The sequence below is a fragment of the Gossypium raimondii genome, chromosome 8, assembly GCF_025698545.1.
Source record: "Gossypium raimondii isolate GPD5lz chromosome 8, ASM2569854v1, whole genome shotgun sequence".
Classification (NCBI taxonomy): domain Eukaryota; kingdom Viridiplantae; phylum Streptophyta; class Magnoliopsida; order Malvales; family Malvaceae; genus Gossypium; species Gossypium raimondii.
Genome location: NC_068572.1, coordinates 36,795,342 through 36,818,686, shown reverse-complemented (window position 1 = coordinate 36,818,686; position 23,345 = coordinate 36,795,342). Strand labels below are relative to the sequence as shown.

At 33.7% G+C, this 23,345-nt stretch overlaps 3 protein-coding genes across 4 annotated transcripts; 1 reads left to right on the top strand and 2 right to left on the bottom strand.

Moving 5' to 3' along the window:
- The first annotated feature begins 631 nt into the window (after positions 1 to 631).
- On the top strand, positions 632 to 5,065 carry LOC105791350 (endoglucanase 6). Its single transcript, XM_012619390.2, has 9 exons — positions 632 to 1,102; positions 1,235 to 1,447; positions 1,657 to 1,857; positions 2,698 to 2,787; positions 2,905 to 3,069; positions 3,154 to 3,438; positions 3,546 to 3,894; positions 4,005 to 4,079; positions 4,253 to 5,065. The coding sequence occupies exons 1-9, from the start codon at positions 893 to 895 to the stop codon at positions 4,549 to 4,551; spliced, it is 1,887 nt and encodes a 628-aa protein (XP_012474844.1). The 5' UTR covers positions 632 to 892; the 3' UTR covers positions 4,552 to 5,065.
- Positions 5,066 to 13,453: 8,388 nt separating this feature from the next.
- Positions 13,454 to 16,475, bottom strand: LOC105791348 (RING-H2 finger protein ATL20). Of its 2 annotated transcripts, XM_052634431.1 has the most exons (3): positions 15,668 to 16,475; positions 15,325 to 15,373; positions 13,903 to 14,000 (listed from the first exon to the last, which is right to left on the bottom strand). In XM_052634431.1, exons 1-3 carry the CDS (start codon positions 16,356 to 16,358, stop codon positions 13,982 to 13,984), a joined length of 759 nt encoding a protein of 252 aa, XP_052490391.1. In that variant the 5' UTR covers positions 16,359 to 16,475; the 3' UTR covers positions 13,903 to 13,981. The 2 variants fall into 2 exon arrangements, with proteins under 2 accessions (XP_012474841.1, XP_052490391.1); XM_012619387.2 differs by lacking the exon at positions 15,325 to 15,373 and having other exon boundaries at positions 13,454 to 14,000.
- Positions 16,476 to 16,613: 138 nt separating this feature from the next.
- Positions 16,614 to 18,956, bottom strand: LOC105791349 (RING-H2 finger protein ATL22). The gene is made up of 2 exons (XM_012619389.2): positions 18,247 to 18,956; positions 16,614 to 17,127 (listed from the first exon to the last, which is right to left on the bottom strand). The coding sequence occupies exons 1-2, from the start codon at positions 18,911 to 18,913 to the stop codon at positions 16,697 to 16,699; spliced, it is 1,098 nt and encodes a 365-aa protein (XP_012474843.1). The 5' UTR covers positions 18,914 to 18,956; the 3' UTR covers positions 16,614 to 16,696.
- Positions 18,957 to 23,345: the final 4,389 nt, after the last annotated feature.

Genomic DNA, 23,345 nt, shown 5'->3' with positions numbered 1-23,345 from the left:
AATAATTAGGGTTAGATATGTGCTATAATTGGCCTAATCAAGCAGTGTGGCAGCACCTGTAAAAGATGATACAGGGTTTGCAATTTTCCCATACCTAATACGACAGGAGACGCAAACGGACAGGTCGCAGGCTGCAGAAGCCAGATGATTAATTTTAAAATAAAAATAAAAATAATTTGCATTAATTATGGGTGAACAAATTTCAAAACATAAACCAAGCAGCCAAGTTTTGCAAAATCCAATTATGCCCACCATTTGTAACCCAGGACAGGGTACCCTCTCACATGCGGTGCCCAACAGAGATTTAATGGAGTCGTAATAAACTTCATGCCTTAATTTCAGGGGCATTATTCCCAAGTTACAAACAATGTAAGTTTAGTGGAGTGGAGAAGGCATAAAAAGAAATTCTACAGAAGAGTAAAAATCAGAAATTAATTTTAATCATGTTTAGCAGCAGTTTCCCTGCCAAAAAGAACCATTAAATCCGCACCGACTCTACCCAGTAAAAGACTAAAAGCGCCAGGGACACCCACATGACTTTGTTCTTTCCCTTTCCCTCTCCTCCAATTATTATTAAAAACTACTTTCAATACCAATTTTTAACCTCTCTTGCTCTTCCTTCCCTCCACTCCACAATATATAGAGGCTTCAGCTCCTCTTCCAATTCCCAATCCCACTGCTCTTTCTCTCCTCACTTTCATTTCTATCACCTCTTTTAACTCATTCCATTTTTTTTACCTTTCTCTCTTACTAGACTGCATTTTTTGTGTTCGATACCAAATGGGTTTCTCTTTTTAGTTTTAGAAACTTGAAGGAAACCCCACTCTGCTGCAGAAAGAGATCTGTTTTTGTTTCAACTTGAAACTTGAATTGTGTCTTTTGATAAGTTTGAATGTACATGGAGAAGTTGATGAGGCTGATTGAAATGACTCCTTTACTTCTGCTGCTTTTTCTTCCTTCTGCTTTTGCTGGACATGACTATAACCAAGCTCTGAGCAAGAGCATTCTGTTCTTTGAAGCTCAGAGATCTGGTTACCTTCCTCATAACCAGAGAGTTACGTGGAGAGCCAATTCCGGCTTGAATGACGGCAAGGCCAGTGGGGTAAGTTAAAGTTCCACTCTCAACTTGAACTTCTTTTCTCGGTCAAAACGTCACTTTTGTTCTTTGACTTGCTTCATTTAGAATCGAAAATTATGGTATTTATGGTTGAAGTTGTTTTCCCAAATTCTCAAGGTGGATCTGGTTGGAGGGTACTACGATGCAGGGGACAATGTGAAGTTCGGACTGCCCATGGCATTCACCATAACAATGATGTCCTGGAGTATTATAGAGTACGGGAAACAAATGGGTGCCAATGGAGAGCTCGGCCATGCGATGGAAGCAGTCAAGTGGGGCACTGACTACCTCATTAAAGCTCATCCCGAACCTTATGTCCTTTATGGAGAGGTACTCTTCCCGACCTTCTTCCCTCCTCGTGTTTCTTGCCATTCTTAACACTCCATTATTTTGTCACTAATATGTCCAAATTTTTTTTTCAAATCTCATACTTGATAGCAACACTTGGCTACTAATAAAATATTAGTTTGAATTTAATACTGCTAAAACTCAAAAGGACTCAATTAAAAAATAATTAATTTTGGTGAGATCCATTTTAGGTGGGCGATGGTAACAGTGACCACTACTGTTGGCAAAGACCAGAGGATATGACCACCAACCGTCATGCTTACAAGATAGACCCAAGCAACCCTGGGTCGGATCTGGCAGGTGAAACTGCCGCCGCCATGGCTGCCGCCTCAATCGTCTTCCGCCGTTCCAACCCTGCATATTCCACCGAGCTTCTTCGCCATGCCCACCAGGTATACATTTACGCAGTCTGTCTTCTCGCGTTGCTGGGACCATTGGATCCGCCGATGCATGTTAGCTTACACTCTATACCTTTTTTTATCAGAAGATGATGGAAAAAATGGTTGTTATTACGCACTCTTTTGTCGGCCTCAATTTCGCAACTTGGGGGGCCCAACCCTAGTTTTCATTTAATAAAAACAACCACCTCTGTCTACTTCTTTCTTCCACCAAAATACTACCACTGTTTTGAGCCAGGAAAAATAAAAACCTTTTAACCCTTGTAGTAGCTATATTTTGGGTGAAACGGTGTCGTTCGCTAGATTCTTGTTAATGGTTCTAAATTGATCATGGGTGGAAGGGGTGGGTATAGTTAGATTCTATATCATTATCATCTCTATAAATTTGGCTTTAATTAAATTTTTTATTTTTTATTTTTTTAAAATCAAATAAATATTTATTATTTTCTATATTAAGCTTTTAAAAGTTTATATAAAAATAAAATAATATTTTTTTCTAATGGAACGGATTGACTCCAGTGGATTGATGTTCTAATTTTATGACTCCTGGTGATGAGAACGCTTAGCTTTGCTTTTGCCCCATCCATCACGGGTAATTAATCTTTTATGACCGTACAGATCTCTCGTACAAGCATATCTTAACCGTCCATTTATACCCAGTCATTTCGTTCCTCACATGCCAACCCTGTCGGTGCTCCTCCAGTTTAACTTACATCCCCAAATTACCCTTGCCTCTTTCCTCAAATTGCTTCACCTACCCTATCCATTCTCTTCAACAAAAATTTCAATAATTTTTACAATATAATTAATTTTAATTTTTGTTTTTGTTTTCAGCTATTCGAATTTGCTGATAAATACAGAGGTAAATACGACAGCAGCATCACAGTTGCCCAAAAATACTACCGATCCATCAGTGGCTACAATGTAAGCTTTTCTAAATTTTATCAAAGCAATCAATTTGAGCAATTTATAGTTTTAATGGCAGAAAATAGCATGTTTACTGGTACGGTTTATTAATTAAGTTGGAATGTTATCGTGTAGGACGAGTTGTTGTGGGCCGCTGCGTGGCTGTACCAAGCTAGTAACAATGAGTACTACTTGAACTATCTTGGCAAAAATGGTGATTCTATGGGTGGAACAGGTTGGGCCATGACTGAGTTCGGTTGGGACGTCAAGTACGCTGGGGTTCAGACCCTTGTCGCCAAGGTATTATTTTCAATATCTGAATCTAGTACTTATTGGTTTCTTCAAGCTTCAAAATTTAACCTAGTAGTTTTCGTTTCCCTGTAGTTCTTAATGCAAGGCAAAGCTGGACTCCATGCACCGGTGTTTGAGAGGTACCACCAAAAGGCAGAGTATTTCATGTGCTCATTGATCGGGAAGGGTGGCCGTAATATTCAGAAGACTCCCGGGGGTTTGATTTTCCGACAGAGGTGGAATAATATGCAGTTCGTGACTAGTGCTTCGTTCTTGGCCACCGTGTACTCTGACTATCTCGCGTCCTCTAGGGGAAGCTTGAAGTGTGCTGCTGTCAATGTTGCACCATCTGAGCTTCTTTCTTTTGCAAAATCTCAGGTGATCACTCTTCTCTTCATGTATTCAAGTATTATTGAATGATGACCACTGACAAATTCAACCTTTATAACAAAATTTCTGATGTTTTTGCAATGTTGAATTATCAGGTGGATTACATTCTTGGAGACAATCCAAGAGCAACAAGTTACATGGTTGGTTATGGGAACAATTTCCCACGACAAGTTCACCACCGAGCTTCTTCAATTGTTTCGTTCAAGGTTGACCCTAAATTTGTTGCGTGCCGACAAGGCTATGCCACTTGGTATTCAAGGAAAGCAAGTGATCCTAATGTCCTCACCGGTGCTATTGTCGGAGGACCTGATGCCTATGATAACTTTGCCGATGAAAGGGACAATTATGAGCAAACAGAGCCTGCTACCTACAACAATGCTCCTCTTCTTGGCATATTGGCTAGACTTGGTGGTGCTCATGGCGGTTATAATCAGCTCCTTCCTGGTATGTAAAAGCATATATCTCCCTGTTGAAGTTATATGGTTACAACTTTTTATTCTAACTCTCGCTAATTCCATCAATCATGATGATCATGACATTGGCTTTTCATGTAGTGGTTGTCCCAGCTCCTAATCCTGTTGTTGCCAAACCAAAGCCGGCGCCAAAACCCAAATTCACTCCAACCCCTGGTATATTCTTTGCTTCTCTTTTAAATGATTTCCCCATAAACATTGTTGGTCCTACTCTTAGGAATTAGGACACAACCTGTTATTGATGAAGGAACGTTTGGTTCTGTTTCACATTATAGTAGCTATTAAATTTCAAGATCTGATAGTGGGGGAATTTTTTGTTTATTTGGCAGCTACATCGTCTAATCCAATTACCATAGAGCAGAAGATGACAACTTCCTGGAATGCCAAGGGAAAAACCTACTACAGGTATTCCACAATAGTGACCAACAAGTCTTACAAGACACTGAAGGATCTCAAGCTTTCTATATCAAAGCTTTATGGTCCTCTATGGGGTCTCTCCAAGTCTGGCAATTCTTATGGTTTCCCAACATGGCTCAACTCTCTACCTGCTGGAAAGAGTATTGAGTTTGTATACATCCATTCTACTTCTCCTGCTGATGTCTCGGTTTCAAGCTACAATTTGGCTTAAGAATGAAAGGACCAACAACAATGCTATAGCAGAGTTAAAAAATCCACTCTGTTTTCTGGGTTATTGTGGTGCTTAGAGTTGTGCAGTATACCGAATACCTATCCAAAAGAAAAAAAAAAAGAAAAGGGTTTTCTTCTCTTGTTTGGGGATATCCAACTTTACTTGTTGATTAGGGTTGTAGGTGATATATTAGGTATAAATAACAATGAAGATAGGAGGAGAAAGGAGTGAAGAGACAAATTAAAAAGAAGAGCTCATCCTCATTCCCCTCTACTTCATTAGTTTTTATATATAATATTATAGTAGGTAGAATAGAAGACATGAAAAAGAGTGAGAATTGAGAAGTTAAACAAATGGCTTCTCAATAGATTAAAAAGGAGTGTTTTTTATTTGTGCTTCAGAGCAGAGCAAATGTCTGTCTTTTTCCCTTCTAGTGTTGTGCTGTAATCAAAGCTTTGCAGCATTTTATAATTTCCATATAAATACAGTTTGCACAACAATGTGTTTTGTCCAAGATTGAACTATTTTCATGGAAGTTCAGTGTTACCACATAGGAACTTTCCTCTAGTATGACGGTATTCTAAAAGACGTGCTTTTGCATTTTGTTCAGTTGCATCCGAGAAGTAGATTGGGAAGAGCAGAATTCGATTTCCAACTTTTGTATATACAAAGCAACTTCCTAGAATTACTTTTTCAGAAACACTAAAATACGATTAGATAGTCTGACACAGGTCTCAGCCTTGTAAGATTAAATGCCTTCTAGCTCACAAGGAGATCGAACATAGCCATAAAGCTGCAAAAATTAGAGCAGCTCTTGACAAAGGGAAAGCTCCTTTTGCCCCGGAAAGAAGATCGAGCCTGGTATCTGAATCATCATGTGAGACACAGTCTGATGATGATATTCCTTTGAAAAAGCTTTACCTTGGAGGCATGGCTTGTACAAAAAGGCTTAACATTCCACTCTCACCCAAAGCAAAGAAGGCTTCAGAGAAGCAAAATACATAGCCCGTACATTCTCTATCTAAAGAAGAAGATGCCTTCCTCAAGAAGAACCAAACAGGTACTTGTTGTTGGCCATAAAGAACTTCACTGAAGAACTGAGCATCGATGAGCGAAGCTTTGGCGTTAGAGGAATCGATGTCGTTCTTGAGAAGAATGATCTGCTGCAGTTAGTGACTTATGTTCAACCTTAAGTGAAGGATGTTGTGTATGAGTTTTATGCAAATTTGCTCAAGACCATAAACAAGCCTAACAATGGCTTACATCAGAGGAAAGTGGAGCAGTATACACGGTCGAAATGGTGATAACTAGGGATCTACTAGCACCAAAGATTTTAGAGACATGGTGATGAACTAAACTCAATCACGCTTTACTAAAGCTGTCCAGTCAACAAACCTCTCTGAATTATACCCTACAGCACGTCTGCCTCCGCTCTCGCTTACTTACTATCACTATTGTTTGGAGAATGGGAACTACAATGTGAAGCTACATTTTGCTGAGATTCAGTTCTCAAGCTATGCAAGCCTTGGAAGGTGATTGTTTGATATATATATGCAGGTAAAATATCAAAACTGTTTGTGTTAATAGCTTTTCAACAACAATGTGGCACTGGCACTGGCACTGGCAGGATGAGGTTATGGAGCAATATTTCAATATAGAAGCTAAAGCTAAAGCGGCTCTTGTCCCATAATCCAAAATCATATAATGTTAGTGTAACGAATGGTTCGTTTCTACTGGGCTGGCAAAGGAACTCGAGCAAACCCTGACAGAGGAGCCCATGGCCCTCTCATTTCAGCAATCTCCTTGGAAAATCCAGATTTCAATCAGGCAAAGAAGAACTATGTTGTGCCAATCGTTCGTAGGAGAATTTCTTGTAGTCTTTGCATTGGGTATATTTGATACCATAAGGTAGACGACGCCAACAAAAATGAAAACATATTTTTAAAAAATAATTAATAATTAAAATGTACATACATGGACAAATATTGTTGAATTCATTTTACCTCACAAGAATAATTTCTCCAAGTTGTGTAATTACAATTTGTACTAAAAATATAATAATTGTGCATTTGTCAAATGTAATTATAATAATGTATTTAAGAATGAAAATAGGAAATAGTATAAAACAATTTGTGATATAAGATTTAGGATTACCTTAAGTTTCTTTGAAAGTTTATTTTTTCATCAATTTTGAGGTAGCCAAGCAACCAATTGGAATGTTAGGTTAGAAAAATAATGAAAGTAATTCAACGAGGAATTAGAAAGGGATAGAAAGCATTTGAGGTATGGGTTGTCAAATAAAAAATTAGGACGAGGTGGGTTTAGAAAAAAATATTGAGAATCGTGCTAATAACATGTTATAAAATAAATAGATATAGAGAAAATAAAGAACAAGAAAATATGAGAATTAATAGAGAATGTAATTTATTAATCAATGGGATGATTACAATGCTTCTTCAAAATCTCTATTTATAGGCATAAGAAGTATAAATGAAGTAGAGATCTAATTCTAATAACTATTAAAATTTGAAGTACATCAAAACTTATCTTAATCTTGATGGACATCCACTTAATAAGATATTCTTAACAAAATTTTCTATTTTAATATTCGATTTCAAACTATCATTCTTATTACTACCATCTTTATTTTCTTTTCAATATATTATCTTATTAAACTCCTCGTACAATTAATTATTTGAAGTTGAAAATATATAAAAAAAAATATGATAAATAATAAAAATTTATTATTATAAATTGAATAATTTATATAATTACAATTATAATAATTCACTTCCTTTTAATTTTTTTTACTCAATCATGATTTTTTGGGTATGGTTGCAATTAGAGGTGCTCATAAGTTGGATCAGGTCGAGCTCATATAAGGTATCTAAACCAATTTTTTAAGTCCAGGCTCGACTCGAAAAATTGACTTACTTTTTTCCAAGCCCAACCCAATTTAAGAAAGATAAACTCAAACCGGACTAGACTCGTCCATATTTGATTTTTTAGATTAGTTTTTATTTAAAGATATTTTAAAATATATATATAATGCACTAAATGCACTAAAAAACACAAATATTTTTTCTAACACATTAAAAGTACATTAAAAAAATACTATCATAAATATAATAAATGTTTTATTATATTTAAAACACAAATAAATATTTTATTGTATTAAATAAAATTTTTAAAATTTTATATTTTATGTTGGGTTATTTAGTCAGTTAAGTTTTTTTTTTTTAAGGTTTTGGGTAATGTGTTTAATTGTTATTGGGTTAGTGATTAAATATAAAAATATTATTATTATTTAACATATATAATTAATATAATTTTTTATAACATAATACATTCGTGTCGGGTCAGGCTCGGACAAAAAAATCTTGCCCAAGGCCTAGCTAATATAGAAAATGGGTCTTAAATTTTACACAAACCCATTTTTCAGGCCTCGTTTTTTCGTCCAAATTTTCTTATTTTTCGGGTAAATCTTTAAACCTGAGTGGAGTACTTGGCCAGGTATAGTTGATGTATTAGACTTACTCTTTATCCATACAAATAAGTATTTAGCTTTCAAACTTAGGCAAATATGGGAAAACAAAAATCATACGGATTAGATCATAGGAACAAATGTAGTGATATCTTGCATATCGAATAGAAAAAATTAATAGAAATTAAAATTTTAGCAAAATTCAAAAATGAAAATTACTCCTAATCACGTTAGGCAAAGAAATAATAAGAAGCTAATAAAAGTGAGTTTAAAATAAATCTAATATAATATGTATAATAAATTATAAATAAATTTGTGATGAAAAATATCATAATATTACCTTGTCATCGTTTAAAATAAATTTCCACAAGTGTCGTCGTCATTTGAATATGAAAATGCTTAAAAGTTTAATGTTATTTATAATGATAAATCTTATTTTAATAGCTATACAACTTTAATACTAATTAAATAATAATTAATTTAAATAATAAATTATTTATAATTAATTAATATATTCGTGTAGTTCAAATGAATTAAAAACTCTATTATATAAAAATGAAAAAATTGTTTGATATGAATTTTTTATTTTTAGTACTTAATATTACTTATTCTTAATACATTGTGTAACACCCCTTAGCCCGTCAGGAAGGCATGACGTGTACCATTCAACCAAACAAATATTGAAAAATGTGTCCATATTATAGTAAGCATGTAACTGTTTTCTATATATTTGAATGATGAATAAATAAATAAAGTTAATTTCACATTTCACAATTATATCTTTTATATTTCTATCTTTTTTATTTTGTATGCATAGTGAAATTGTGATAAGCAAATATTAGCTGATTGGTTGTTTAAGTTCAAATTGAAGAGAAGTAGTATTGTAAGAACGTTTACATTGCGAGAAAGACAACCTACTTCAGTAGATAATCTAAATGAGTTCGTAAACTCGTAAAAGAATCAAAGTGAATATTTGATTTAAATACTGAGAATGATTATTATGTCGTCTACAATTCCAATCGGGGAGATGGCTAGTCTTCGCTATCGGAGTAGTTGACTCCACGGGTAGAGACACAGATGTATTCATTGGTAGAATGATACATTGGACTGGACCCAAGATGAATTAAATTTGAATCTATTTGTGAATTAATTTACTTGTGGCGTTCATGGTGTAATTTACCTAAATCCTGAGTTAGTCACTGACTATGCGTATGCAACTCATGTGCTTTGATATAAGTGGAGGCTTATTCTCTAAATATGATCAAACCCATAACCGGTATGTTGGGTATATGACTTGTGTATGGTATGACTTTACTAGCAACAGTGGAATTCATAGCTCAATAAAGAGTTAATGATATCCTCTCATTGGGATTGTGTGGATTGATAAATATGAAACGTGAGTACGAGTTGCTAGTTCTTGAACGAGCAATTTATCACAGTCATTTGTTGACAGTGATCATATTAATCATTAAGAAAACATAATGGTGACAATGAGATAAAATAAGTTCGTATTGAGTAAACGGATTTAACTCAAAGGAATCATGGATATCATATGATGGTAACATACACATGACGAGATCATTGGACAAAGAAGTTAAATGAATTGCTTACATAAAGAGAATACAATAAGGAGTTTTCAATCATGGTACTTCTTGTGGATTAACTCCATGATTAAGTAATTGCAAATTATTGGAACGATCTTCTGAATATAATTGCAATTACTAGAGTCTAATTGTATATGTCCGATTGGTCCCTCCGCTAGCTCAACAAAAGCTCGATCGGACTGCAGTTGAATCAGAAAAAAAGTCTATGACTTTGGAAATAATTTAATTGAGTTGATTTATTCGATGTGGAATTAAATTAGGTGATCGTGAGAATTGTTCAACTAGAGAATTTGATTAAAGAATTTTCTTGAAAAAATAATTTGGAAAATCTAAGTGATTTTTGGAAATGTTAATTTAGATCAAGTAAAATTAAATTAATCAAATTAATTAAAATTAATATGATACTTTTAGAAATTAATGTTCAAGTCAGATAATTGGCCCAATGGGTAATTGAACTTGAAAATTGAGCCTAAGATCGTAAATATGGCCTAGGTGCCCAAAACCAATACCAAGACCTAAAAACTAGTCGAATCGGGCCCTACTTGTAAAACTAGGTTGACGGTCCAACTGGTGGTTAGACCGGACCAATCGGGTTGTAACTGACTCTGATCGAACCAATAGTAACTGAATCGACTTGGGGTGCCGTAAGGGTGTTGCAGCTACATCACTGGACACAGCGGTGTCAGCGGCTGCAACAACGGTGTGCCGGTGGCCAGTGAAGGTTGGTCTTTGGTGGTTGAATAGTGTAAAAGTTACACTCCTACTGGGGCTCTACCAAAGAATTTGATTTTAAATTAACTACTCCAAAAATAATATTATTTTAATAGTTTAATATTATATTTAATTTAATACTTATCTTAATAGTATTTTATTAATTTAGTATTAAAGTGATTATCTTAATATTAAATTAAATTTAATGTTTATCTTGTAGATAAACATTTTATTATTTAATAAGATTTAATATTAAATTAAATTTAATATTTATCTTGATAAATTTTGTATTAATTTAATATTAAAGTAATTAAGTTTAACAATAGTTGAACTCTCTAAATTCTCCTTATATAAAAGAGTATTGGATCATTATTTAACACACTTGAATTCAAGAGAAAGTTGTAGAGAGAAAAGTTTTTGAAGAGATTATTTCAGAAAATTTCTAGAGATATTTTTTTGATTTACAACTTGACCCTAAAGTTTAGAGAAATTGCAGAATTACCCCACCAGTAATTTTTGTGAAAAATTTTCTGATTTGAAGCGAGCCTACACTCGGTAGACGTGAGCTTGAGGATAGCAAAGAAGACTACTTGGTCGAAGCGCTCACCCTAGACGAATAAAAAAAAGTATAATTTTGATTAAGTGTTTATTACTTTAAATATCGCAACCAAGATATTGTTTTGGAAAAAAATTTAAAACTCTGTTTTCCTTAAATTTATTTTCTGTTGCGTTTTTCAAACCTGTTTTTTCTAAAAACAGACCCCAATGGACTAGGGCATTATTGATGGATTTAAATCCTTTAGCTTAACTTAAATCTTTGAGAAAATAGTTATAAAATTTTCTTTTAAAAAAAATTATTATTCTTTCGACGCATCTCTAAAGAAAGTAATAGGAGTTATACAAGAATAGTTATATTTTCCAACCAATGCCTAGTTATGGCGTAAGCATATAAAAGATAAGTTCATAAACTACAATTCAAGAGAGTTTGGCGTACACTTTTATAGTAAGAGTTAATTCTCTTTTTAAGACAGAACAATACAAACGACGAAGTTAATTGCAAAAGTTAAATACAAAACATATGTATACGTCATCCGCCAAAATAGCCATACATGATACAGAAATAAACAAGTGGCTCACTCGCAACTGTAGCTCTGGCGTAGTCTCCTTCAACCGATTCCTCTTCTACTAGAAATATGCCTAAAGAAGGATAAGTAATGGAGTAAGTTCAATTGAACTTAGTGAGTTCCAAAAATGGATGCAATAAATTACAGAAATACCGCGATTCAACAAGCATCGATACTCATAAGAAAAACAAACTTATTCGTGAGACTTTGTCGTACAGACATGGTAAATCAATAATGATATCTACATTTCACTGGTAGAAATACTTTGCCATTTTAAATATAACACACAGTACATAGGCGTTTACTATTTGCCAACTCATGCGTATCTCCCATAATCCTGCATGTTTACAAACTATCATTCCTTGTGCCAGCCTTGGACCCATAATCCAAAATCATAAATCAGTCATATTCATATTCATATCATCCTTGTTAAGTTGAACACGTGTTCTCTCGTAAGGCCAGACCGTGATCTGTCAGTCCGATTTGCAATATAGCTGCCCTAGTGGAGGCATCACAAACAGATTTCCTTTCCATATTTTCACATATCACAATTTGTGTAATACTGGGCTCATACAACAAGGAGGGTGTTTTTACATTGACAATGGCCATACTCACACATGCAATATTGGTTTATTACACACCCATCCAGACACAACACATAAACTCATTTACAGTAGAGACAACTTATCGTACACGACCCTTCACTAGCTTTTTCGGCTAAATAAGAAACAGTTATAACCATCAAACCATTTATCTAATTTAATCATGTATGCACTAATGCAAAAATGTAAATCCCTTCGACAACTACCTAAGGGCTTTCTAGAAATTACTAATAAGCTGGTACTTGATAAGGCCGTTTTGACTAGCTACTGAACCTCCTTCGTCTTCTCTAATGAAGATACCTTAAAATTTTCCAAATACTCAAAAAATAATGTAGAGAAAAACAAAGGTGAAACATGTCGGTTATCGACATCCTTATATAGCACAGACAATGGCGACAAAGATTATTGGAAGGGTTAGAAAATCCCACTATAGCCCTTGAAACTTGAGAATAGAGTTTCCTAAAATTTTGAAACCTAATCATTTACCAAACATAACTACTAACACTAATCAGCTTAGTGAGTAGTAAAACGTTGCTTGTACACTAATACAAGTTAACTAAACAAATCATTCAACTACCTAAGCACATCAAGCTGTCATCTACAGAAATCTAGTTCAATCTCAACTAGGTCTCAGCTAAACTCTAACGATACTCACCGACTCATTGTTTTCGTGCTAAAACACAGAAAACAAATCTATCAATCCGTAAACTAACAAGTTCACCCCAAAGTATCTGGGGTTGGCAGATTGCCTCCCAAAAAAGTCTGCCAAATGGCAAATTCCAACGAGGAGTTCTGCAAAATGGTGTACTATTGTATTCACGCAATACGCCACCTAGACGCAACGGATAATTCACCAATCCCATCCTTTTTCTACCCTGGCTTACCTAACTATACGTCAAATAACATATCAATACGATCTACGCCGGGCGGGCTGTTACACATTAAATTTAACTTCAACTCAACTATATAGTTTAAATGAATAAAAACTCTTTTATTAAATGTCAATTTAGTAATATAAAGAAAAAGAAAGGGTATTTTCATTGATTGAAACTTTTTCTAAATTCGTGCTTTTATATAAATTATAGATATAGATTAAGGTGTTAGGGTGGATTTTATTGTAGAGAAATACTACAGGTAGTAAATTACAATTTTTTAATACAAGTATCACATAGCACATTTAGTTAAATTTCAAGAGCCAAATATAACATTAACCCTTTATAATATGATGTTTATAACACGATATGAACTTTGTTTATGCATAAAATAATACAACATAATTAAGTTCGTAACTTCGTTTTGAATTCATTAATAGTGCATATATCAAATAAAAATCAAAGGCAAAGGTAAACATGCCCTTATGCATCCAACAAAATCTATTTTTATAAATGATAAGTGAAGATATAGAGCAACAATTAAGTCTCCATTTAACCCAAAGGAATATTAATTGACAACATTTAAAGCACATATATTAAAGTAAAAAAGGCAACCACTGGCATGAGTGATGATAATGTAGGAGCGACAGGAGGAGGCTCCTCAAACTTATCGCGACATACGGGACATGTTGCATTTAGTTTAAGCCACTGGTCTATACAATCGACATGAAAATAATGGCTGCAATTAGGGATAGTTCTTAACGTCTCATTGGCTTGGTATTCGCATAGGCATATGGAGCAGATGTTGTCTCTCGGATTGGGTAGGCATCGGCTTGGACCAAGCAAAGTTGTAGGGTATGTGTCAATTGTTTGTCTATCAAGGCCTTTTGTTGAACCTGGAGTTGATCGAGGGTGGGTCATGAGGATTTCGGGGTTGGGGTGGTTCTGTCCCTCGGTAAAGTTGAGTTTTACGCAACTTATAATCGCGATGAGGCACACAAGGGATATTTCCAAGCCGAAAACCAAGGCATCTCTAACACTTGATGGAAGCCCTACACAAGAAAAGATGAATGCAAATTAAATTCAAAGTTGAGGCTCTAATATATATATATATATATATATATATATTAATTATGAATTTTATCCCTCTACCTTATTAAAATTAAAAAAAGTTAGTCTTTTTATTTTAGTTTGTTAGATTATTGACTTCCAGGTCAACCATTAATGATACATTGTTAAACTATTTTTTTCAATTTTTGTACGAAGACTAAATTTTGACAAACTAAAGTAAAAAGATTAACTTTTCAATTTTCGTAAGGTAGAGGGGCAAAGTTTAGAATAAATCATATATATATATATAAAGGCTTTATTCATTATTTGAAACTATACTCATTTTTCCAATTTGGTATCTAAAATTTTTTTTGTCCCATTTTGATACTGAACTTTGCTCCATTACCTGTTTTTGTACCTAAAAGTTAACGATGTTAAAAAAGTGGCAAATGAGAACACACCATGTCATCGATGAAATGGCACATTGACTGATGATGTGGCATGTTGACTGATGACGTGGTATGTTGATTGTGTTGATTGGTCATTGATAGGACAAATCATTAAAAGTTGTAAAAAATTATTAAAATTTATTAAAAACTATAAAAATCTGTAAAAATAATTTAAAATATTAAAAATTGATAATTAATAAAATCATTAAAATTTTATATAAAATTGCAAAAATATTTAAAAAGTAAAAAAATTGTGAAAATTATTTTAAAATATTAAAAATGTATACGATTCCCATAATCAGTTTTAGCTAACTTGGTTCACATTCATCCTTGATATTCGAAATGGAATTTGCCATAAATCTCAAATTGATTTTTCTTTTATGCTAAGGCAGGCCAAATTTTACAATTTTTAAAATTTTTTAAATTTGAAAATACTTTTTAATATTTTTTATAATTTTAATAATTTAAATTTTTTCATTTTAAAAATTATAATTTTTATATATACTTACAAAATTTAATGTTTTTAATAATTTTTACAACTTTTAAATATTTTAAAACAACTTTTACAGTTTTTAAAAAAATTATACTTTTTACAATTTTAATGATTTTTTTGTCCAAACAATGGTCAATCAAAGCAATTAATTCTCGGCGAATACCGGTCAACTTTGGTTAACATATTACATCATGTTATTGATGACTTGGCGTGTTGTTATTGGCAGCTTTTTTAACATTGTATAATGGAGTTAAGCTTTTAAGTATCAAAATACAAAAGAAAAAAAATTAATTACTAAAATAAAATTAAATATAAATATGGATAAAATTTTGACACTCCACTTACTTCTAGAGGAATGTAGTCAGGATATCGAAGGAATATTACCTTAAAGAAAAGATATTGAAGGAATATCCGTGAAGAAGAAAAGCGATATCTGCACATTTGAAAGATCCAATGTAGTTTGCATTCCATCGGTAAATCCTAATTCTAATACCAAATTGTTCTATATACTCCCCATATCACCCTTCTTAACATGCTTCCGGCTTCCACTTTACCAATGGAATGCAAAGATGAAAAACTGCTCTTTTAACTCAATTACCATTATTGGTTATTACACTTCAAAGTTTATGCATGTTTTTTTCTCAGTTTTAACCTTTTTGCATTAAAAAAAACACACATTTAAACGATTAAAGAAAAGGACAGCGTAGAAGAAGTTAATGAAGCATACCGTGTTTAATAGCACTGCCGCATCTGACCTGCAAGCCTGCACCAACATTCTCGAATAGGCAAGTTCCTTGATGGCTTTCACACCACCGGCAATCAGGTTGGTTCCACCCCAAAGTCATACCGTCCTCCCACCAATCTGTTGACATTGGGACCATAACCTTTGCTATCTCCAAACACACCGACGTCGATGGGGTATAACCATCCGTCAGTATAGCAACGACATAAAAGTTGAACCCGCTAAGACATGGAATTTTTGTTACTCCAGGATATTGCACCATAGTTGAACAGTTGTAAAAAGTGTAGCTTTGAGTGTTTACTGACATAAAAGGAGAGCCTGAGAGATTAAGACCCTGAAGAAGAATTCCCGGGAGGCACCCTTCCGAGTAGCTGAGTTGCACTACTTGTTGGGCGTAATCGATATGGAAGACGCTGAAGTTACCGGCATATGGGAAAGTGAGGATGGTTACGTCTTGTGTCGTCTCCTGGACTTGGCAAGAGAGTTCAAAGTCTTGATAGCCGCAGTATTGGGGCTGGTCTATAAGCCTGAAAGGGAAGCGAATAGTTTGAGATCCGCATAGGGTAGAACAAATTTCTAGGCTTATTGATGGTTGAAAAGAAAAGAAAATGATGATGAACAAGAAAGGTTGAATGGAAATTGAATCCATTCTTTTAATAACGTTAAAGAAGTCCATTCATGTAAGTAGTTAGTTTAGAGGATTATAAACAACGTACAGTTTGTTCTTGCTTTTTTGGCAGATTAAACTTGTAGACCTCGAGTTGGCATGTCAGAAGAAACTGAAAAACAATAGTTAGCTGTCTACTATGTTGTAGTATTGTTTTCACCGACGAAATTTATTCCTTATTTTTTTTTGTGTTTTCCTTGTCACCCTCAATTGTTTTGGTAGGTATTGATAATGAATAAATAAATAAATAATCACAATGATGGGTTTGGTAATTTTCACTTTATTTCTTTTACATTGATCCCATACAGAAATTATACACAAAGACAAATAAGTAAATTAATCATCTGTTATGATGAAGATGAAACAATAGGAGCTAATGTTTGCGGGGTATTACGGCACAAGGGGCATGCAGCATTCAATTTCAGCCACTCATCGATACAAACGGCATGAAAATAATGCTCGCAATCTGGAATAGTCCTTAACATCTCTTTAGCTTGGTATTCACTAAGGCATATTGGGCAAGTATTATCATTAGGCCTCGGTAATCGCCGGCTTTCACTCAGCAATGTTACTGGATACGCCTCGATGGTTTGTCCATCGAGACCTTTGACGGAAGCATCTAATCTTGGGGTGGTCGACAACAGTTCTGGCTGATTTGGATGCCGATTGTTGTAGTCTTCTTCAACCTTGTTGCGGAGGTAAATTACTAAGCCGACGATGAACAACACCGGTATTCCAGCACCAAACATTATACCGTATTTAGCATGTCTTGAAAGACCTAAAAATAAATAATGAAACATTTATCTTCCTTATTTTATTTGATCTTTTAAAACAAAAAAAAAAAAAAAATGAAAGACGCAAGTATGAAATTCAACCGCCGCCTGACGTGGTTGTGGAAGCATGAAAGCGATGCCTCACCAACAGATTGAGAAGTGAATAGCAATTTTGAAATTTGCTCTGTATGTCCCATTTTTATCTTTCCTCATATGTTCCATTAACTAGTAAGCCTAAAGCAAGTATATATATTTTTATATCACCATTGAATGTGGGTATTATGTATTAATTACTTTTAGGGTGTACTTGAATGATTTTTTCTATAATTTTATCAATTTAATTGAATTTTTGGATAAATGTACTTTAGAAATTAGAAAGAATTTTCAACAATGAAATTTGATCAAATAATTAAATAATAATAATAGAAAAATAAGAAAAAAATTGCATTAATTATTATTAGATTTGTAAAAACAATAAGGGATAAAGTAACATTTAGTCCCTGAATTTGATAGTTTTCTCACCTTGGTCCTTAAACTTTTTTATTTACTTTAGTCCTAGAACTTGACGACTTTTCCTAATTTGATATTCTCTTAAAGTGTGATGACATGATACATTTTCATACTGCTACATCATTACGAAAAATTGTAAAATTTATCATTCAAAATTTTTGTATGTTTAGATTTTATATATTTTTAAAAAAGTTTTAGGTGATCACATCATCACACCTTAATGGAATCTAAGTTCAAGGACTAAATTAAAATTTATTTCTAAATTTTGGGATTAATGTGGACAAAAATAAGTTTAGAGATTAAGTTGAAAAAATTACCAAGTTTGAGAACTAAATAAAAATAAATAGAAATGAAAAAATTGGTATAAAATGACATAATAAATACTAATTTCTTAGTAAAAATCAAAAGCATTTCACAAAATCCATATCTAGAATTGAAAAATCTAGTTTTTATTTTAGCATATAATAAAAAATACTTTAAAATTCTCCTTACAAATTAGCAAGGCTTGAATATTTATGGTAGCTGAAGATATGTACTTTTTTTTCACTGCAACTATATATGCAATATTTTTAACCAAAATTTCCATAATTTTTCACTGCAAAATAGAAACATACCATTGGTAAAACCACCGGAGTATCCAACATCCAGGCCCGTCTCACTCTTGAACATGCAGTTCCCTGCTCCATTTTCGCACCTCAGGCAATTCGGTTCATTCCATGTCAACATAATACCATTCCCAAGATTCGACCAACCCGTCCAGGAAAACGGAACCAAAACCGTCGCTATCTCTAAACACGACGTTGACAATGATGCCGACGAATCGAGTCGGTCCGCCGGTAGAGCCACGACAGAAAAGTTTGTACCGCTGAGACAAGAGATATACTTTGCTTGATGAAGCTGTGTTGATGCAGCGGCGGAACAATTGAAAAACGTGAAGCTTCGAGGATATAGCGAATCAAAAGGAGTACTGGATAGGTTAAGTCCATGAAGGAGACGTTTGGGGGTGCAATGATCAGGGTCGTTGAGCCATATATTTTGGAACAAATAGTCAATGTGTACGACATTGAATTCACCGGAAAATGGAAGCGAAAGGACAGTTTGGGCTTGGTCCTTGCATGAGAGATTGAACGGGGGATAGCCACAACGATCGGGTTGGCTGCTGAGACGGAAAGGGAAACGAACCAATTGATTCCCACATGAAACACGGCAAATTTCAACGCTTGCTGATGGCTGAAGAGAGAATAAAAAGACGATGAATGAGATGGTTTGAAATAGAGTCATTTGGTGCTCACCGGAAAACTAAGTAAAAAAACCTTCAATTTTCCTTTTAAGCTTTCTCGAGTTAGTTAGCACCCTGGGTTAGGTAATTTGCGAGAAACTCAACTATTAAAAAATGGTTAAATTGTGCCACTAGTCTCTGTACTTTACTAAAGTTGTATATTTTATCCACGTTATTTGATTTGGTTACTTTTAGTCCCTGTACTTTTCAATTTTTAGAATTCCAATCCTCATCAAGCGAAAATTGTTAAATTCATTAAATTCTATTGTTTCTAAAATTTGATACGACAAACATATTATCATTTGTATTATGACATGTTTGTTTGTTATTTCCACAAATTATCGACTAAAATGATCAAGTTAATGGATTAATGATTGTCATTTACGTCAAAACTAAAATTTCAAATTTCAAAAATATGGAGACTTATAATGATCCAATAAGAAAATATGAACTAAATCTACATTTGTACACATGGTACAATACTAGTAACTAAATTTAACCAAAAAAATTACATGCTACTATTCGGTTTCAAAATTTAAAAAGATATAAGGGTTAAAAGTGATCAAATTAAAGCACAAAGATTAAATCAATAACGTTCATAATAGCAAGATTTAACTTTAAAAATACAAGAAAAGAAAAGTTGAAGAATTTTATTGTTAACCAGATAATCCAAAGAAAATGAGTTCAAAGATGTCATTTTATGCTTACTTGGAAGGCGACTACATATATATTTAAAAAAATGATGATAATTTAGTGTGGTCTGATACATTAAAATGTATATATATGTTAAATTTCAGTATATATATTCTTGTTTGTTTATATTTTGAATAATATAAATTATGTGATGATACATATATAAATGTAATACTTATAGTTATTATTAAAATTTATGTTTATTTAGTGATAAATAGAAATTGACATTTGTTATTTCAAAATTCTTGTTTACAACTTCAAATATATATCATATTTACATAAATTTCTTACAATTTTGTATAATAAATGAAATTTGAATTCAGTTTTTTTTATCAAAAGGATTTTCATGATTCCAATTCATACTCTTTTTATTTATTATTATTAAAAAAAGTAAAGTAGTAATTTTATTCAAAACAACAACACTAAAACAAACATAGTTTGTATAATCACAAAGCAAAGGCAAGAAAACAAAATGCAAACAAGCAGAAACACGAAACATTAGGAAAGAAAAAAACGAAAGAGGAAGCAGAATAAAAGAAGCTGCCCTGCTTTGGCTAACAAATCAACATCTCGATTATTTGTTCTTGAAGTAAATATAACAAACCACTCAATATCACTAAGCCCAGTGGATTTAATGCCATTGATCATGAATCTCAATCTTCCAGGGGCTAAAGGTGGATTACAGATCCACTCCACCGCGCAAGCACTTTCTCTCTACATAATAAGGGTAAAATTGCTCCTCCAAGTAGGAAGACTGTTAATCGCAAGCAGCGCTGCTAGAAGAGCATTAGCAAGTTCGATTGATTTAGAGAAAGAAAATAAAATGTTACCAGTCATGTCGCGAAGAATACCACCAGTACTTGCTAGTCCTGGATTGTCTGAACTGGAACCGTCCATATTAAACTTAATGGGAAGGGAAATCCAATTCAAAAAGGCCTTCACCGATCTCTGTGACCTACTAAAACTAATTCAAATAGACCGCTCTAAATATGGCAATGTAGAGGGTTCTTTTGATGGAGAGAGGAATCGTCACAAACAATTGAATGAGATGTACTGAAAGAAGATGGAGAGAAAGACTAGAGCAGATCCAGTAACATTGAGTGCAATGGTAGGTGTGTTGGATCTGGTGCCCTAAGTGTAGTATTTTTGTCTATATACCCTTGTAATTTTTTCGAACAGATTAGTTAATAAAATTAATCAAGAATTACATTAATACTTTGTATTGTTGTCATCAAATGGTTTTTGCATGCAAAGCGAAATGGAAGCAAATGTTGTTCATTGGTTGTCTAATATTTAACTAATACTAAGTGATATTACGTGGTCGGATCGTAATACAAAAAGACAACTTGTATTAGTAGACGAACCTAAACATGTCCTTAGTCTAATAAAAAATGAGCAAACCGATTAAAAGACTAATATGTCATCTATCAAGTCCAATTGAGGAGATGTCTTATCTTGGGCATCGGAGCAGATGACTCCCAGAAGATAGAAATATAGATATGACTGACTGGGCTGATAGTACATCGGACATGACCCAAGTAGAATAGATCCTGAATCCGTTTATGAATTTATTCACTTGTGACGTTTATAGTGTCATACCTAAATCCTGGGTGGATGGCGGAGTATGTATGCATGAATCGTACACTTTGATGCAAGTAAAAGCCTGAGTTTAAATAGATAAGGAACAAAAAGCTGGTGCGTTGGGTGTATGACTTTTGTAGTATGTAGTGTCATTCACAATAGTAGAATTCATAGCCCAAAACATGGGTAAATGATATTCTCTCATTGGCACTACATGGTTGATGAAAGGTAAACGTGGCCACAGGTCATCCGTCTTTGTGATGAATGACTTTATCACTATTTAATAGTGATTGACTTTTCATGAAGGAAGATGTAATGGTTACCATGAAATAAAATAGGATCATATTGGGAGAACAGATATTATCCTAAAGAGATCAAGGACATCCTATGAGGGTAACACACTTATGACAAGATCATTGGACGAGCACTGAGTAGTTGTTTTCGTAATGGTATGTCGTTGAGGAAAGCTCAGTCATAATACTATAGTGGAATGACTTCATGACTAAATGAGCTTATAATTAATAGGTGAAAAGCTAGAACTTAATTATAAATCATTCGAGTCTCAACCACATATGTCCAATAGGTTCCTCCAGTAGCTCGTTGAAACCATAAATGAATTGCGTGTTTGAATAGAAATGAACGAAATGAATAGAAAAAGAGAAATGAGAAACATGCATAAATGATTATAGTTTTCTCTGAAATGGAGAAATAAAATCATTTGGAAATGAATATAGGTTTTCAAAAATGAAAATAGAAATAAAAATGAATATGGAAACTTGCAATCCTATATATGATTACTTAAAAAATGATGGAACTAAGTTTATGTTTTTGGACTATTTCGAAGCTCGAAAATGAAAATAAATCATCCGGTCATAGTGAACATGTTGAGTTGTGACATATTAAAATGAATTTTCTCAAAATTTTATCGGGGGTAACTAGGGGTAAATTTGAGATGAGAAAATGATTTAAATATGTAAATATTAAAACTTATTTTGGGAAATAGAAAAACTAAATTTGGTTAGACCATGTTATAGAGTATTGGGTTAAAAAAGGCTCAAAAAGTATTCGTAATTGTACCTGATGTGAAGGAGGCCAAAAATTGCTCATAAAACATGGAGAGGGCGACAACCATAGTAGAAATACAAGGGTAAGTCATTAACTCATCTCCTACTCTAAGTAGAATGTTGTTTTTCTTTTTAAAATAAACCTCTATAACTCTACAAGGGTTCTACCTTCTCTTCCTATAAATAGATGGCACGATAGAGCTAACACAACTTTTGTGAGATTGTTATTCTGCCCAAAAATAGAGAGAATTTATTCTCAAATTATAAACATATTTTTCAGAATAAAAACTTTACCAATTTCTATTAAAGAAGAGAGATTTTTAATTTTCACTCTAAAAGAATTTCTTTTTCTAGTTTTGTGTTTTAATTCCATTGGTTCGAGCCCAAACTCGAAGCAGTTTGTGGTACGAGAATAGTTGTAACACCCCTAACTCATATCCGTCACCGGAACAGGTTTACGGAGCATTACCGGAGTTTACTGATCAATTATAATTATTTCATACAATTTACTATTCATATCCAAAATCAAACGTATTCAATCATAATGTCCTTTATATGAGCCTCGAGACCTAATTTATGCATTAGAAATCAGTCGGGACTAAATCGGGAACTTAGAGAATTTTTTGCAAAATTTCAAAAATTTTTCTTAAGTGCAAGGGACATGTCCGTGTGGACAGGCTGTGTGGCTCACACGGCCAAGTGACACACCCGTGTCCTAGGCCATGTAGGCATTCGATGTAAGGCACACAGCCCTATCCCATCCCGTGTCCATACCTGTGTAACTCTCTAACTTGAGTCACACGGCCAGCCACATGCCCGTGTGCTAAACTGTGTGGACAATTTAATTTTCGAAAATTAGCTGCAAGGGACACATGGCCAAACCACACACCCGTATGAATGGCCGTGTGTCACACACGGCTAAGACACATGTCCGTGCCTCTGCCCGTGTGGACATAATAAGGCCATTTCCAAGCCTATTTCTCACCCAAACTTGTCTTCCACCTACATAAACACTTAAATACATTTACCAACCAATTCAAAACATTAAACCTAAGCCAATACCAAGTCTTATGCATATCATATTATCACTTATGTT

Bases quoted from the DNA above. Each gene is read 5' to 3' on its own strand.
- LOC105791350 (XM_012619390.2), top strand. From the start codon at position 893: ATGTACATGGAGAAGTTGATGAGGCTGATTGAAATGACTCCTTTACTT. The intron at 3,439-3,545 runs GTGATCACTCTT...TTGAATTATCAG, and splicing joins TTTCTTTTGCAAAATCTCAG to GTGGATTACATTCTTGGAGA. The intron at 4,080-4,252 runs GTATATTCTTTG...TTTATTTGGCAG, and splicing joins CAAATTCACTCCAACCCCTG to CTACATCGTCTAATCCAATT.
- LOC105791348 (XM_012619387.2), bottom strand. From the start codon at position 16,358: ATGGACTTCTTTAACGTTATTAAAAGAATGGATTCAATTTCCATTCAA. The intron at 14,001-15,667 runs GTATGCTTCATT...TTTCTTGTGTAG, and splicing joins CGGCAGTGCTATTAAACACG to GGCTTCCATCAAGTGTTAGA.
- LOC105791349 (XM_012619389.2), bottom strand. From the start codon at position 18,913: ATGACTCTATTTCAAACCATCTCATTCATCGTCTTTTTATTCTCTCTT. The intron at 17,128-18,246 runs GTATGTTTCTAT...ATTTATTTTTAG, and splicing joins CTCCGGTGGTTTTACCAATG to GTCTTTCAAGACATGCTAAA.